At 45.5% G+C, this 14,895-nt stretch overlaps 1 protein-coding gene across 2 annotated transcripts in view; it reads right to left on the reverse strand.

Annotated features, from left to right (window-relative positions):
• The window catches only part of Tbc1d22a (TBC1 domain family member 22A), a 274,151-nt gene that overhangs the window by 117,369 nt on the left and 141,887 nt on the right, over positions 1–14,895 (reverse strand). For both annotated transcript variants that reach the window (XM_055627174.1, XM_055627173.1), the window contains one exon: positions 3,390–3,465. In XM_055627174.1, coding sequence (XP_055483149.1) covers positions 3,390–3,465 — 76 coding nt within the window. The remainder of the gene's footprint in view (positions 1–3,389; positions 3,466–14,895) is intronic.

Genomic DNA, 14,895 nt, shown 5'->3' on the forward strand with positions numbered 1-14,895 from the left:
GTGTGTGTGTGTGTGTGTGTGTGTGTGTGTGTGTGTGTGTGTGTGTGGTGGGGGGTACTTGACATGGCATGTATGTGGCAGTCAAAGAACACCTCCGTGGACCTAGTTCTCTTCTTCCACTTTGGATTCCAGAGATCATACTCAGGTCACCAGGCTTGCACAATTGGTCATTTTTCAAACTTCTGAAAAACTGGAATAGTCTTCTGTTCTCTAAAGGCATATTTATGATTCATTTTCCTTCGCTCACAATAAGAATAGTAGTTTTACTCTGTGTGCTACAGATCAGCAAAGCTCCCCACTTAATGGACCTGGCTCTTTTATCTACTTACTCTCACTGCTGGAGCCTTGTGTATGGATCATCTCTGACTGTGTTCAGGCCACTTCATTTGAAAACAAAATACAGTGAGAATTTATGTTCTCGAAGTTAAAAGATTTTGTTTTCTATGTCATAAGCCTTGTGGAGAATACTGCAAAGAATCTTCAAAACCACAGGTCCCAACAGTACCAGAAGCTAGGCTGATGTGAGGGCTACGTACCCTCCCCACCCTCCAACAAACAAGAACATGGTGTGTCACTCTTCTGGCTCTCAGGAAGCAGGCAGCATGTCCCATGACCCCTATTCTGATAGGCCAGAGTTCACCTAACACCCCACAAGGCTGCCAAAGTAACAATTCCCTGGGACAGCATGTTCTGGAAGTAAGCATGTCAACCAGATTCTAGTGGCACTGATGCCAGGTGACCTCACTAGGGCCTGACATGAAGAACCAGTAACCCTTGGACCCTTAACAGCGTCAATCCCTCCTCTCGAAAGACACTGGTTTTCCTTTCCTTCTTTTCTGTTCCTTTTCATTCCTTTCTCACTTTTCTGGCTTTAGAAAAACCCCATCTGCCTTTTGAATTGTCTTCAGTGGGTACCTGCTGCAGTGAAAGCCCCTCCCCTCTCCTACTTCCCTGAAGTCCCAACTCCAACTGCTCAAGCTGCCATCCCACAGGGCTTCCATGGATGTCTCATCGGCCATCTGCCCACTCCAGGGTTGGTCTCTGTTTCTCCCTCAAGTGCCACCTCAAAGGCTGCTGGCTGCTTCCTTCCATGACAGACATGCACCTTCATACTCACAGAGTACCTTCGTTAGAGGTTCAGCAGTACTCGAGAGGTATTGCTCAAAATGGGAAATTGCTTTAAAGCGTCTCTGAAAAATTCTTAACTACTCCTTATGACAAGAAAAAGGTGAAGCACCCACCTTCAACATTCACCACCCTTCAGTGTCTCTCTTCATCCCTTCTCATATTCTCTATCTCTCATGTCCTCTGTGCCCATGGCCTCACACGCCGACCACTATCAGGTTCCCCATCTCTGCTCTGCAATTATCCTTTTTACACCACCCAGCTGAAACAAGGCGTAACACACACACACCCACCGGCTGCCACCGCCGTGTTCTGCAGGTCCATGGCTACTTCCCCCTCACTAAGGCATCAATGCTTTCTGAAATAAACACAGATCTTCCCTAGAACTACAGAAATCAGGCAACAGGTTAGGCCTTTTTAAGTAATTTTTTTTTTCTACATAGTATATCCTGCCATTAATGGAAGGTTAACAGTGAGTCCTACATAGGCGAGACTACTGGAGCTGCAGCTCTGGAGCCTCTCCAAATACCAGTGGGGGCAGGGTGAGGAGGAGGCTCCCAGCCAGGACTGGAGGCCTCAGGATTGGACATTTCCTGCTTGCATCGTCCAGTATCCTTACGATGAAGCAGTTATACACGTTTTCAGAGCTTTTGTCATGAGAACAGAAACAAACAGGTTGCACAGCCTGCCCTGAGACACTGGAGCTCATCCTGTGCTCTGAGGAGCTAGTCCTTGATGGTCCCTGTATAGAAATAAAGAGGCATTTTAGCCAGAGCACAGACATGGCAGCTTTGCAGTGGTCGCTGCTGCCCTTCTGAACAATCACAGTGAAAATCTGCAGTGTGCTGCCTTCTGAACCACAGCAACAGAGAAAATCAATTTAGGCATTTCCCCAACTGCAGCGCTGGAGCAAACCAGCCCCGGCCACAACTTAAGGCTCGTGGAAAATATAAAATAAGCCTTCTAAGGGGCACAGGAGGAAAAGAAGAACCTGCTAGAACTGTGTAACTCATAGCTCCTGCAAATAGTATTTCAAAGAACTAAATGAGGCCGGGGACACTCGTGAAAGCGCTAGTAGAAAAAAACTTGAACAGAGCCAAGCAAGAACGCAACATGAGTGCAGAATAAATGCACAGGGTATACTGATGGAAGAAAGAGCAGCACTTCAGAGAGAGGCTGAAAAGCAGCTAAACACACCGGATCCAATAAAGCATCCCTAGAAGTGCGCAAGACTTCATAATATGGAAATGAGGTAATAACCATCAGACACAGAGCCGACTCCCAGACTCAATCAAGAAACGCAGTGCAGTTTCGAGTTTTTTGGCTTTGGTTTATAATGTCACTCAGTCATTTCCCAAGCCAAGTGTCTTCCTATGAAGAGGGCTGTGACAATTTTCTCTTGCCATGGGAGCATCCAGGGGAAGGCTGGGGAGGAGGCTGCACACACAGAAGGTGCACAGCCAAGACTACATCTCAACAGAGTTCTCTGCACCTTTGGCGAAGTGACTTGTCTGACTCACCCGGGACTCCAGGAAGCAGAGAGTGTCTTCCACAGCTCACTGCTGACTGGCTGGTGTCACATATAGACATAGGTCTGGTTCTGCTTGGCGTCACTTTGTTAATGCTCTGCTCATTAATTTAACAAACTATCAAGAGGCTCTGCCTGGAATGGGCAAGCATTATCTCTCAACTTTCATTTAATTAAACTCTGCTATTGCAATATGACATTCAGTGCATCGCAGGGGGAATTATTTTAAGGACGAAGGTAAAAAGTACTTCAAAGGCCTCACTTAAAACATGAAAGCATAATCTAAAATTGCCTGAGCACACACTATAATTTTTCTATAATATTGAAGATGTTCTTTCTGGACTTGGTAATTAATTGGATTCCATGGAGAAATTATTCTATCTTCCTTGATAGCAAATGATACACACAGACAAAGGAGGCAAGGCAAAGGACAGCCATCAGCAACCAGCCTGCTGCCCAGATGAGACTCCAGGTGACCCAGCAGGGAGGCTGGCTGCCAGAAGCACGGTTGTCTCCTTCCCCACCGAGTCCTGACTGGCACACAGAATGGAAGAGCAGAATAGCATCTTCTCCTGTTAATGAGGCACTTGGGTGAGCACTAGCAGGCCCAGGTACCACCAGCCAAATGAGAACAACAATGGTGGTGTCTGGTAGGGCTAAGGACCAAGGCCACCACCCTAACCTCTTTCCAGCACTCTCCCTGCCTCGGAGAAGGGCGCTCTGGACACTGACTTACCATCGATCCGGCTCACAAGTTCTTCCAGCATCTTCACTTTCATTTGAATCCCAGGCTGGGCAAAGGTGTAGTTGTCCTAACGGGGGGAAAAGAGTATACTAAATGCACATAAAATAAAACATGGCGCTGGGGAGACTTTGAGACCTTAAATTCAAAGACCCAGAATCCACATAAAATCCAAACAGCTGTGGAGGCCACCTGTAATCCCAGCACTTGGGAGTGGGAGACAGGGCATCCCCAGACCAGGCTAGCTAGCTAGCTAGGCTGGCCACAATGATGAGCTCTGAGGTCAACCAAGAGACTACACCTCCAAAAACAAAGTGAAGTGTGATTGAGGATGACAACTGACATCAACTCCAGGCCTACACACACCACTGCATACATACTCACATGTGGGTGAACATATATAATGACATCTCACACGTGAGCGCTAACCCCCTCCAATAACCCAGATACTCCAATGAGGAAAAAGTTTACAATACAAAATGATTTTATAAACAAACCAAATACACATTGCTAGGTTGCCTCGTGGGAAACAGGTACAGGGCAGCACTCTGCCTAACACCAACAGCATAGCACCATCCAGTCTCACTCCCATCGATGTCAGAGGATACGCACGGTTCTCTGGAACGCTTCATGGAGCATTTCTATCTGCTAATGTTGGTTATTTACATTTAAATTGAACAAACCAGCACCCAAGTGTCTGGCTCATTGAGCAGAACCATCTGCTGGAATGACCACCTCGCTGGGCACCTGGACAGGAAGCACCTGACCCACCAGGGAGTCAATGAGAAATGGCAAGTGTGCTGACAGTGCAACAATCCAAGTGCTAACAATGCAGTCACTGCATGAGAAGTGAAATGTGATGTTCTCAGTCATGTGGGTGAGCTAGGATAAGGCTCATATGGATGGGGTGACACAGCTTCATGGAGGGAGCTTTAAGTGAGAAGGTCCTGGAATAAAAGCTTAGCTAATATTTAGGAGCCAAGTAACATCCGCAAGTAGGTGGTCTCTCTGGGCTTGGATCTCATCATCTATGAGATGAGAATGAGCACCCTGCCTCCGTGGACTGTTTGTTCTGAAGCCTCAGAACAGAACAGAAGCCGGCAGTACAGGGAAAGGCTTTCAGACGCAATGTGGGCATGACAAATAGCAGCACTCAAACCAAAGAGAGCCCTCAGGAGAAGAATAGAGCACTAGCAAGAGGGCAGGGAAGAATGCCCATTCCCTCTCAGCCCACAGGGAGCAGGTTCTGTAGCTTCAGAAAATGGTGAGGTACCCAGGAAACCTGCACCCAAAGACAGCGAGTATCATACAGTCAGCAGGCAACAGAGCAGGGTCAGAAGCATCAGCCCTTAATCCCCTTCAGGACATGACAATAGCACTCATGGTACCTCAGCACCTGATCCTGAAGGAGAACCTTCCAGGAAGACAGAGGAACATTAAAGACATAGGCTGGCTAGCAGAAGTCTTCAATGCCAAGCAGCCACTGACCAACAAAACCTGCAAGCTATTAAAGGAAAAAAAAAAAAAAAAAGGCAGACCATGCCAGGGCATCTCTCTGAGACAGAACTGCAGTGAGGCGCTCTAGACTTACAGCTAACTCCAATGCAAGGGTATGGCCAAGAAGAGCTGTGCCTACCAACCTCGCTTAGACCAAGCCAGGCCTTCCAGAGACCTAAAGCAGCAGCAAAGAGAGGATCTGGGAACATGGTGGAAACTGCCCAGGAGTTGGAATGAGACTTCCTACCCAGATTTGGAAAGCCAAATCTCTTGACTGGCTTATGCACTATCATAGAAGTCAGTTCTCAGGCGGGTGCCGTGGCACACACCTGTAATCCCAGCACTCAGGGAGGCAGAGACAGAGTCAGATGGATCTCTATAAGTCTGAGACCAGCCTGGTCTACAAATCAAGTCTAGGACAGCCATGGCTATACAGAGAAATCCTGTCGCAGAAAAAAAAAATAAGGAGGAGAAGGAAGAGGAGGAGGAGAAGCAGGAGCAGGAAGAACAGGGGGAGGAGGAAAGAAAGAGGAGGAGAAGGAGGATTAGAAGAGGGAGGAGAAAGAGGAAAAGGAAAAGAAGAAAGAGGAGAAGGAAGAGGAGGAGGAAGAGAAGAAGGAAGAGGAAACAGAGAAGAAGAAAAGGGAGAAGGAGAAGAAGTCGTCAGCTCTCAGAAGGAATGGCTATCAGGCTCAGTCTCCTGCTTGGAGCTTCAGGCCCTGAGGAGACACACTCATCCCACAGAGATAAGCATTCAGCTGGCTTAAAGGGAGCAGAAGTCAGAATCAGGACTAACTGGGTTCTAACATAGCACAAGAGAATTTGGTTCTAGCCTTCAGTTCTTCAAAAAGTTATCATCTTTGGACCTAAGCTTGCCTAGGATAAGCTGTGGGACTTCATTTCTCCTGAGAGACTAGCAGGAGGTTAATGTTCCCTGTGGGTGCATGTTTGCATGGTGTCACTCACTGTCATGGAAGAATTTATGATAAGCCCACCTTAATGGAGGTCAGGGAGGTCCACCTGGGGATGGTCCTATGTCTATGTCTAGGTTGGCTCTATGGCTTAAACTCTGCCGAGTCCAGGTTCCATAGAGATCTGGTAGCAGCTATAAAGTCTACATAAAGTGTTCCAAGATGCTGAGGGCTGCAGAGCTGGTGCTGTATGAGATGGCACAGAGAAGGGACAACCTGTTGGATGTCCTGATGACTGCCAGCCTACACTAACAAAGAGAAACAGACCCATTCCCTCAACAGTCCTACTCAAAGAGCTGACATGGAAAGACCACACTTATAAAGTACCTGCTAAGCCAATCTGGGAACAAAACATGTAGATGAGAAGCAGTGTGGGAGCAAGGTGGGTGCTGTCGCTGGAGTATAACACAAGGCCTGGCTGGAACACCACTGTGAGGGTATGAGACCTACGCTGCATGAAATGAGTTCTGAGTATAGCTAGAAGTAGAAAGCACAGCACAGAGCGGCTCCAGGGTCCCTAGAGAGCACAGAATATTCAGGAAAGGGAAAGTGAGGGCAAAGCAATGGGTGGGAGAAGGCCATTCTGAGGGAGCTACAAGCAGATGGTAAGAAAGAGGCACAGCTGCCTGATGACATCAGCCAGGAGAAGGGGCAGCTGCCCACTGTCATGGCTACAAGACTTGAATTTTTAAAAGATTCCTGATTGTGCAGTGTAGAAATAACAGAGCGGGCCCAAAGAGCGTGAGGGCTATCAGCTACAAGACAACAGCCATAATAGAGGCAAAATGATGACAGAGCTTCCCACAGAGGACGCAGTCAACCCAAACTGTCCGAACTGCTTCCCACTGACCTGTACTGACTGGGTTTTTGAACTTGAATGCAGGATTTTACATTTATTCCTATTAGCGTGCTCAGTTGATTGGTTCTGGGCTGGTATTCCAGGCAGCTGAACTCATTCTGAATCGTGATTATGTCATCCATCACATTAGCTGTCCCTCCAAGCTTAGAAGCACTGGTTAAAGCGATACCCTCAATGTCTCCATTACAGTCTCTGAGAAGAGGCAGGAAGGACAAGGACAAGGACGGGCCTGTGGCAAGCCTCTCGGAGTGCAGTCAGCACAGAACAGCCGCTGAAAACACATGGCGCCTTGCCTAACTCCTCGTTTTCCCATCTGCTAGCTTAACTTCCTCCTGTGTTTCACCTATAAAAGGGAAACAGCATGACCCCTCACAAGGGCGCTGGGTACAGGGTGAGTAATTGCATCTAATGGAACCTACCATAGAACCCAAGCCAAGTGCATTCCCAACCTCCCTGTCCCCAGCTTGTTTATCACAGGACAGGGTCTAACACTGAGGGGCCCTGCAGGGGACAACAGGGCAGGGCAGCAGCCTCCTCTGTAAGCCACTGCAGAAACATGCCCAGGCTTGTTTTCAGACATGGGACAAGCAGAGAGTAGAATGGCACGACCACACTGTAGGCAGGGTCCAGTAAGATAGCACAGAGGGGTCAGAACAGAACCACCACTGTTAGAAGACAGGCAGCCTAGATCAGAGACAAAGTAACAGGATGAACAAAGCCAGTTGGAAAAAGCCATCCTGCCAACCACGTGGCATTCTGGCAAAGGCAAAACCAAGGAGACGAGGTTCCAGGAGAAGGCGAGGTAGATGAACAGGTGGCACATGGATGTCTACTGAGGACTAATGAACAGCACATGTTGTTAGGCGCCTGCCAAATCCATAGTCTACAACACTGGGGGTGAGCTTAATTAAACTCTGAGCTTGAGTTGGTCAGGGTGCACTGATATTGGCCTGCCAGTCATAAGTGTGTTACACTAATAAAGACAAAACAGGGGACGTGCAGCTGGGGAGTGAGAGAGGCGATTACATGGGAAACTTCCAGTGTTATGTTTTATTTGAAGCTGCTCTAAAACAGCCATTAAAAAGACAGTAGAAAAGAAAGTAAAATAAATAATATTTTATTACTAGATGCCAAGCATGTTGGCACACACCACTTAGGAGGCAGAGGCAGGTCAATCTCTTGAGTTTGAGGCCAGCCTGGTCTACAGAGCAAGTCCCAGGACAGCCAAAGCTACACAGTGAGGGCCTGCCTCAAAAAAAAAAAAAAAAAAAAAAAGATTCCATTACTAGGAATCCCAGCCATGAGGCAAGAGACCCACTTCCAAGCTGTCTACAAGAGCAGTACTTTCAACTTTCAATAAAACACACACAGTTGGGCTGGAGAGATGGCTCAGTGGTTAAGAGCACTGTCTGCTCTTCCAAAGGTCATGAGTTCAATTCCCGGTGACCACATGGTGGCTCACACCCATCTATAATATGAACTGATTCCCTCTTCTGGCAGATGTTAACACAGATAGAACACATATATACATAAAATAAATAAATCTTTAAAAAAGAAAAACACACATACAGCTCAGGAATGAGGGGACAGAAGAGGCCCTAACTCAACCCAAGGAGATGTGTTTGGTGCCATGAGATAAGAAGGGACTGATGATGGTACCTTCACAAGAAGCACACTACATCATTAACAGAGGACAATCTGCGACACACGAGTCTGCCAAAATAGCACAGTGGCCCCTGAAGGCATATCTAACATTAAGATTCAAGTTTTGTGAAGTCTGACAAAGCCAAAGAAGAGTGAGACGCACCTGCTACAGCAGAAGTCTACGAGCCCTCAACAACCCAGGGAAGACAGACAGCACCAAGAGGACAGGACACTGGGACAACACACCCAGCAGTGTGACCTGACAGTGACATAGGCCTCTCCCACGCGGTACAGCACACATTCTCTCTGCCGGCAGTGTGAGCCTAGACTTCTAGGCCTTCAGGTAACAGCAGCTCTCACCCCTCAGCAGAAAGAAATAATTACAAAAATCTACAAGCAGCTAAAATGTACCAAACAACTGACTGTGGAATGCCCAGTCCCAACTGATACATTTACAACACAACCCGTACACCTAAGGCTCAGAGAACATTGCTGAAGAAAGCATTCAGAGATTGCAAGAACCAGAGGACCAGCAGAGACTTCTACAAGACTGTGTCTTCTAGATATGACAGTGCTGCTACCCCCATGAAATCCTAACATAATGGCTCCCTAAAGAAAGCCCAAACAATAACAACATCAGCTGATGTATCCATGTGGATGAGAGAAAGCCCATGTGGCCTCAATCCCTAGATGAAGAGATGCAGACAATTAAAGACTGCTTAGAGAGGGAGAATTAGCCTTCCCCAGAGATGAGCATCCTGACTGCCTAGCCAATCCAGTGATCAGCCCTAAAAACATACACACATAAGCAACATTAAATGTACTCATACTTACACACACACACATGCACACACCAATAATAATAAAGAAAGAATAAGACGTAATAAATTTGAAAAAAGTGATGGGGTAACATGTAAGTAGGCTGAGGGAGAGGAGGAAAAAATAATGTAACTCATATATAAAATTGACTACAATTATCATATATATATATATATATATACACACATATATATATATATATATATATATATATATATATATATATATATGGCTGTGAAGAAAGGAAGGAAGACAAAGAGAAGAGAGAGAGAGGTTGTTTCATTTTTAAAGGTTCCTGGAGCCAGGTTAGAAAAGATGCAGCCAAAACCGAAGAGAAAACACAGGGCCTTGCTATGCCTGCTGCTCTAGCTATTCCTCCTTCCCAAACTCTGTGAAGGAGCTCTCCAAACTAGAAGAATGGAGTAAAAAATTCCTGACAGCCAAACTCTGGGGTAAATAAGACTCTGGCATCCACTGGTGGCCAAACTTTACGTCCTGTCAACCTGGATAAGCAGAACAGTCTATATCCTACCCTGACTGAAATCCTAACGATAAACACAAACAGGAAAAGAGAAGTGATGACAGTCTTTATCAGATATAAAACCCAGCTGTTATTACATATACAGTAGAGAAAAAGATACCAACCAAGATAGACTATGTAACAGTATAGAAACCCTCCAATCAAGCCAAGCAGTGGTGGCACAGGTCTTTAATACGAACACTTGGAAGGCAGAGTCAGGCAGATCTCTGTGAGTTCGAGGTCAGCCTGGTCTACAAAGTGAGTTCCAGGATAGCTGAGGCTACGCAGAGAAACCCCAGCTGGGGAAAAAAAGAAAAGAAAAAAGAAACAAAAACAAAAATAAAGAAAACTCCCAATCAGAAATAAATTTAACATACAAACAACAAAAAACCCCACACAATATTGATAAAGTCTAAATTTAAAAATTATACCATGTTCATGAACTCTATGTTGTAAACATCAATTTCAAGAAAACAGCCCCAATAGCTTCACAATTGTCCCACTGAAAATATCAGACTACTTTTGTTCTTAAGAGGATAGCAAACTAACAATAAACTATGCACAAAGAACCAAAAACCTTCGAGACAATTTCTTTAAAGAGCAAAATTGAATAAATGCTTCAATAGTCACAAAAGGAAGAGTAGCATGAAGGCCCAGCAGTCCACCGACAGACAAAACCAAGTCCAGAAACAGACACTTAAATAGTTAAATTCAGAAGAGAAGACAAAGCAAAGCAATGTAATACAGGAGAAAATCAAAACTTTTCTCAACAAATGGCACTGTAGTCAATACCATCCACACAGAAAACAAGCCCCATCACAGCTCATGCAAGAGCTAGGCTGCAGACCTACAAAGAGAAGAATGAGGTCTGGTGGCTGGAGTTGGTTAACTTGACAGGATCTAAAACATCTACAAGATGGTCCTCTGGGCACACCAGTGAGGGATTACCTAAGTGAAGGCTGGCCTCTGACAATGTCGGTAATGGTGTTGATATGGGAGGGTCCATCTTAACTGTTGGGGGAACCTAGGCAGGGGATCCTGAACTATATCAAATATATGCAAGCAAGAGGAGTGTGAATGTGTTCATCCCTCTAATGGGAAATGCAATGAGAGCAGCCATCTCATGCTGCTATCCAGGACTTCCTCACCGTGATGAACTACTGTACCTTTGAACTGTGAACCCAAAAAATCCTCCCTCCTTTATGTTGCTTTTGTCGGAGCATTTTATCACAGCAATAGGAAAAGAAACTATTACTTCTATGGTATCTAGAAGAGAAAAATAAGGCATCCTGTCAGTTGGCAAAGGATTTTTAGTCATGATATAGAAAATAATACATATACTCCAAAATGATTATATCAAAACTAAGAGAAGACACTGTCTGAAAAATGAGCTGATATGCCATGATGGGGAGAGTCTCTCTAGATACATGTCTGGACAAAGGATTACTATCAAGCATAAATGAAGGGAAGGAAGAAGTATAATGTTGAAGAAATAACATTCTAATGTTAGATGGGCAGGATTTACATGCACAGTTGGTAAATGTTTTTATTTCCTTAGAAGAGGGAATGAGATGAGAGCCATACCCAAGCTTTATGACTACATGGCTTGGGCTGAGCCTAGAGCATTTCTATCTCTCTATCCCTAGGCTTGGAAGCATTGAGCCTCTGTACAATCTAATCTTCTGCAAGCCCAGACCTTGAAGGCTCTCGCTTCCAGCCTCGATCTGCTAATCTAGGCTTAGAATGTTTTCAGCCTCTGAAACTTACTGCTGAATAAGCTCACCCTTTCTAATTATTTCTGAACTCTAGGTGGCTGGTTCAACTGTTATTCTGGCTGAAAATTCCTCTCCAAGCTGACTGATTCAAACTGGCTTCTTTCTGCTTCTCACTAAATTGCTGTGCTTGGAAAAACTGCCTTTCAACTCCAAAATAACTGTACCAAACTTCCTGCATGGAACTCAAACAAACTGCACCAAAAAACAGACCGCACAATTTCTACTGTATTTCTATACTGTATTCTTGTTCACTGTACTGCACTGTCTGTCTGACATTCTCTCTCTCTCATTCTCTCTCTATCTCTCTCACTTTGTGGTGCTCTTAAGTAGCCACTCATGAGAGTTGGAAGTATCCTATCTCTGACTCATACTGTCAGATCTTTTTCTGATTCATCACTTTGTCCCTCAATTAGATGTCATTCTTTGGAATTAAAAGTGTGTACTAAGGGTGTGTCTGTATTCCAGTTGGATTACACAGACCTAGGTCTTTTGATGTGATCCCTTGCCAGAATAGACATGTTCCTGGATTAAAATTTCTCAAAGTTGGTGAGTACCTCATGTGGTACATCTAATTATGTGAAGCCCATGTTTGGGAAGAGATTTGGCTTTTTCCTACAGAAGCTAATCATCCTTCTACACTGAGACCCACTCATTCCTGACTCAGGAGAAGTGAACATATGCTGAGCATTCTCACAAACCACAGCAGCCAACATGGAGATACCGTCTTCTCCCAGCAGGAGGTCTGCTGACTGACACAGTCAGGCAATGGAGAGCTTGGTGACTTAAACAAATGCCTTTTTTTGTTGTTATTCAGGCAAGAATGTGGATTTTTATGTTTTTCAATGCTATTTTAAATTATTATGTTTTATTTCATTTTTAAGTTGCTTACTGTTCATTCTTAATAAATCTTTGTAGCCCAGTTTGAAAGGATTTTGTCTAATACACCTCCATTTTATTGACCAAAACTCTGAAATCACATCTCTAACTCTTCAACACACAGAGCAGCCTCAGTGGGTGGCTGAGTGAGGTCCATGTTTCCCATCTGTAAGTTGGCATGTGCTCCATTCACTCACTCCCGAGTCAGTAGGGCTTCCTGAAGGCTGTTCTCCTCAATGTCCACAAAGGCCAGGTCAGAGCCTCCTGTCCAAGCACAGCGCCCCTGCTCTCTGTCCTTTGAACTGGGGAAGCAGGAGTCAACATCCTAGGACTCCGACAGTTTGAAGTCCCAGTTTTCTGAGCTCATTCCTAAGGGTCACCATAACTCTACTTGAAGGTCACCTCCCATGCCAGGACATGCCAGGACAGGCACCAGCCTTCTCTGGGAGCCTTCTCAAATTCCAGGATAAAGGAGCCACTTTCTCTCCCATGCCTATTCTGCCAGGCCACCAACCAGTTCTCAGATTGAATAATTCTTCCCCAAGGAAAGGAAATGTAAATGACTAATTATAAAAGGCAACGGTTCTTTTCTCCTCAAAGAAGCTGTCCTGCTAAGTAATGAGTCCAAGAGTAATAGTATGACTTCAGGGTAGGCAACCACAAAGCCGTAATTCAGGAAGTAATGGCCAGCCGACAAACCCTGGCATGAGTGCTGTTAGGGAAATGAACAGACTGGCAAAAGCACAAGAATAATCCCCTAGGAGTCGGAGAAGGGCGCCGGCAGCCCAGAACTTATAACTGCACCCACACCTTGGACTCTGTGACAGCAAGGAGCTAAGACTCTGTGGAGGTCAATCATCAGCCTGTACCCTCAGAGTGCTAACATTCAAACCAGCTTCATCGGGCCTGAAGCCAGCCAGCCACCTGTCTCCATGCAATCCTTTGTAAAGAACTATCCAGCCAGCAGAATTTGTTCCTATCTATTTCCACAGTCTATACCAAAAGCCATTCCCCAATGGAAGCTGTAGACAACAAGAAACATTAACATATAACCTATATGTCAGAAGCAGAACTGAAGCAGAAGGATCACAGGTTCCAGGCTGGCATAGGCTATATAAAAAGACCCTATTTTAAAACAAAAATAAAAAACTGTAGCGCTGAAAGAACCTAGGCCAAGCAAGTCCTATTTTAACTACACCTCTTACTGGCCTATAAGTGTACTTGGGGGCAAAACAACTGTGTTTGCATAGGGCTCAAATTATAGTCTACTATGCCATCTCACAGGAGACCCAGAAGGCCTCACCTCACATTCCAGATGGTGACAGAGACCCAAGCCACAGAAACTCATGGGCAGTTGAGTCATGTGGGTCATGTGATCAAGAGAACAAGGTACCCAAAAGACAGGCAGGGAAGCCTGTAGAAGACAAGAGGAAGGAAAGGAACAATACAGAAACAGTGCTGTTTCTCCACATTAAACCTGGTGGAATTTCACAGGGGACCCACCCTCTGCCCAACCCACCACTGAAGGGAAAAACCCAGAAAGTCTGTACCCATCACTGATGACTTGGCAACAAAGCATAGTGTGCACTATGCTCAGGCCAGAATTAAAGACAGGGTTTCTCAGGCACAGGCATCTCCTGCCCAGACTCTTTCCACTCTTTCCAGAGCAGGATGGTGTTAAGATCCCACCTGGTACTAGGATCCCACCTGGTACAAGGATCAAGGTACAGGAGTCTCACCAACAAGGTGCAGCAAAATCTGGCCTCAAACTCAGGACCCTCCTACATCTGCCTCTTTAGCATTTCCCACCCTCGGGAGCCACCACAAGCTGTACAATCAACTGGGTCTGCACAGAAGACCTGAGCATAGTACACAACATTTCTCTAAGCCTGTAGATCGCTGCAGACTGTGATTTGTATAGCCCCTTGGCCATTTCTGGGGTGGCCATTGTCACATGAGAGCTACAAGAGAGAGAATTTGTACTCTGGTTGACCCCAGGACTCAAGGTGTCCACTGGCCCAGCCTGAGACTGCAGTACAGATGCTCTTCATTTTAGGAATTCTTTGAGTTTTTCACTGGCATTTATTAATTATGCACAGCAATGGGTTTTGTTATATTTGTATACACCTCATTACCCCACCTCTGACTCCTGAGACATCCTCCTCCATCCTCCTCCTTCCCAGATGGAATCCTTATACTTTTTTTTTTTTTTTGGTTTTTGAGACAGGGTCTCACTATATAGCCTTGGCTGACCTGGAACTCACTATGTAGACCAGCTGGCCTTGAACTGGCCTTCCCAAGTGCAGGGATTAAGAGTGTATGCCACCATGTCCAATTCTCATGTTTTCTTTTGTTTGTACTATGGTGGTACCCACAGAGGCCAAAAGAGGGCATGGATGCCCTAGAGCTAGAGTTACAGGTAGCTGTGAACTACCTGAGTGGTCATCTGATGAGCCCTTAATCAGGAAGCCGTATCTCCAGGCCCCGCCCCAACACACACACACACACACACACACACACACACACACACACACACACA

The sequence above is a fragment of the Psammomys obesus genome, unplaced genomic scaffold, assembly GCF_907164565.1.
Source record: "Psammomys obesus unplaced genomic scaffold, mPsaObe1.curated_primary_1811, whole genome shotgun sequence".
Taxonomy (NCBI): Eukaryota; Metazoa; Chordata; class Mammalia; order Rodentia; family Muridae; genus Psammomys; species Psammomys obesus.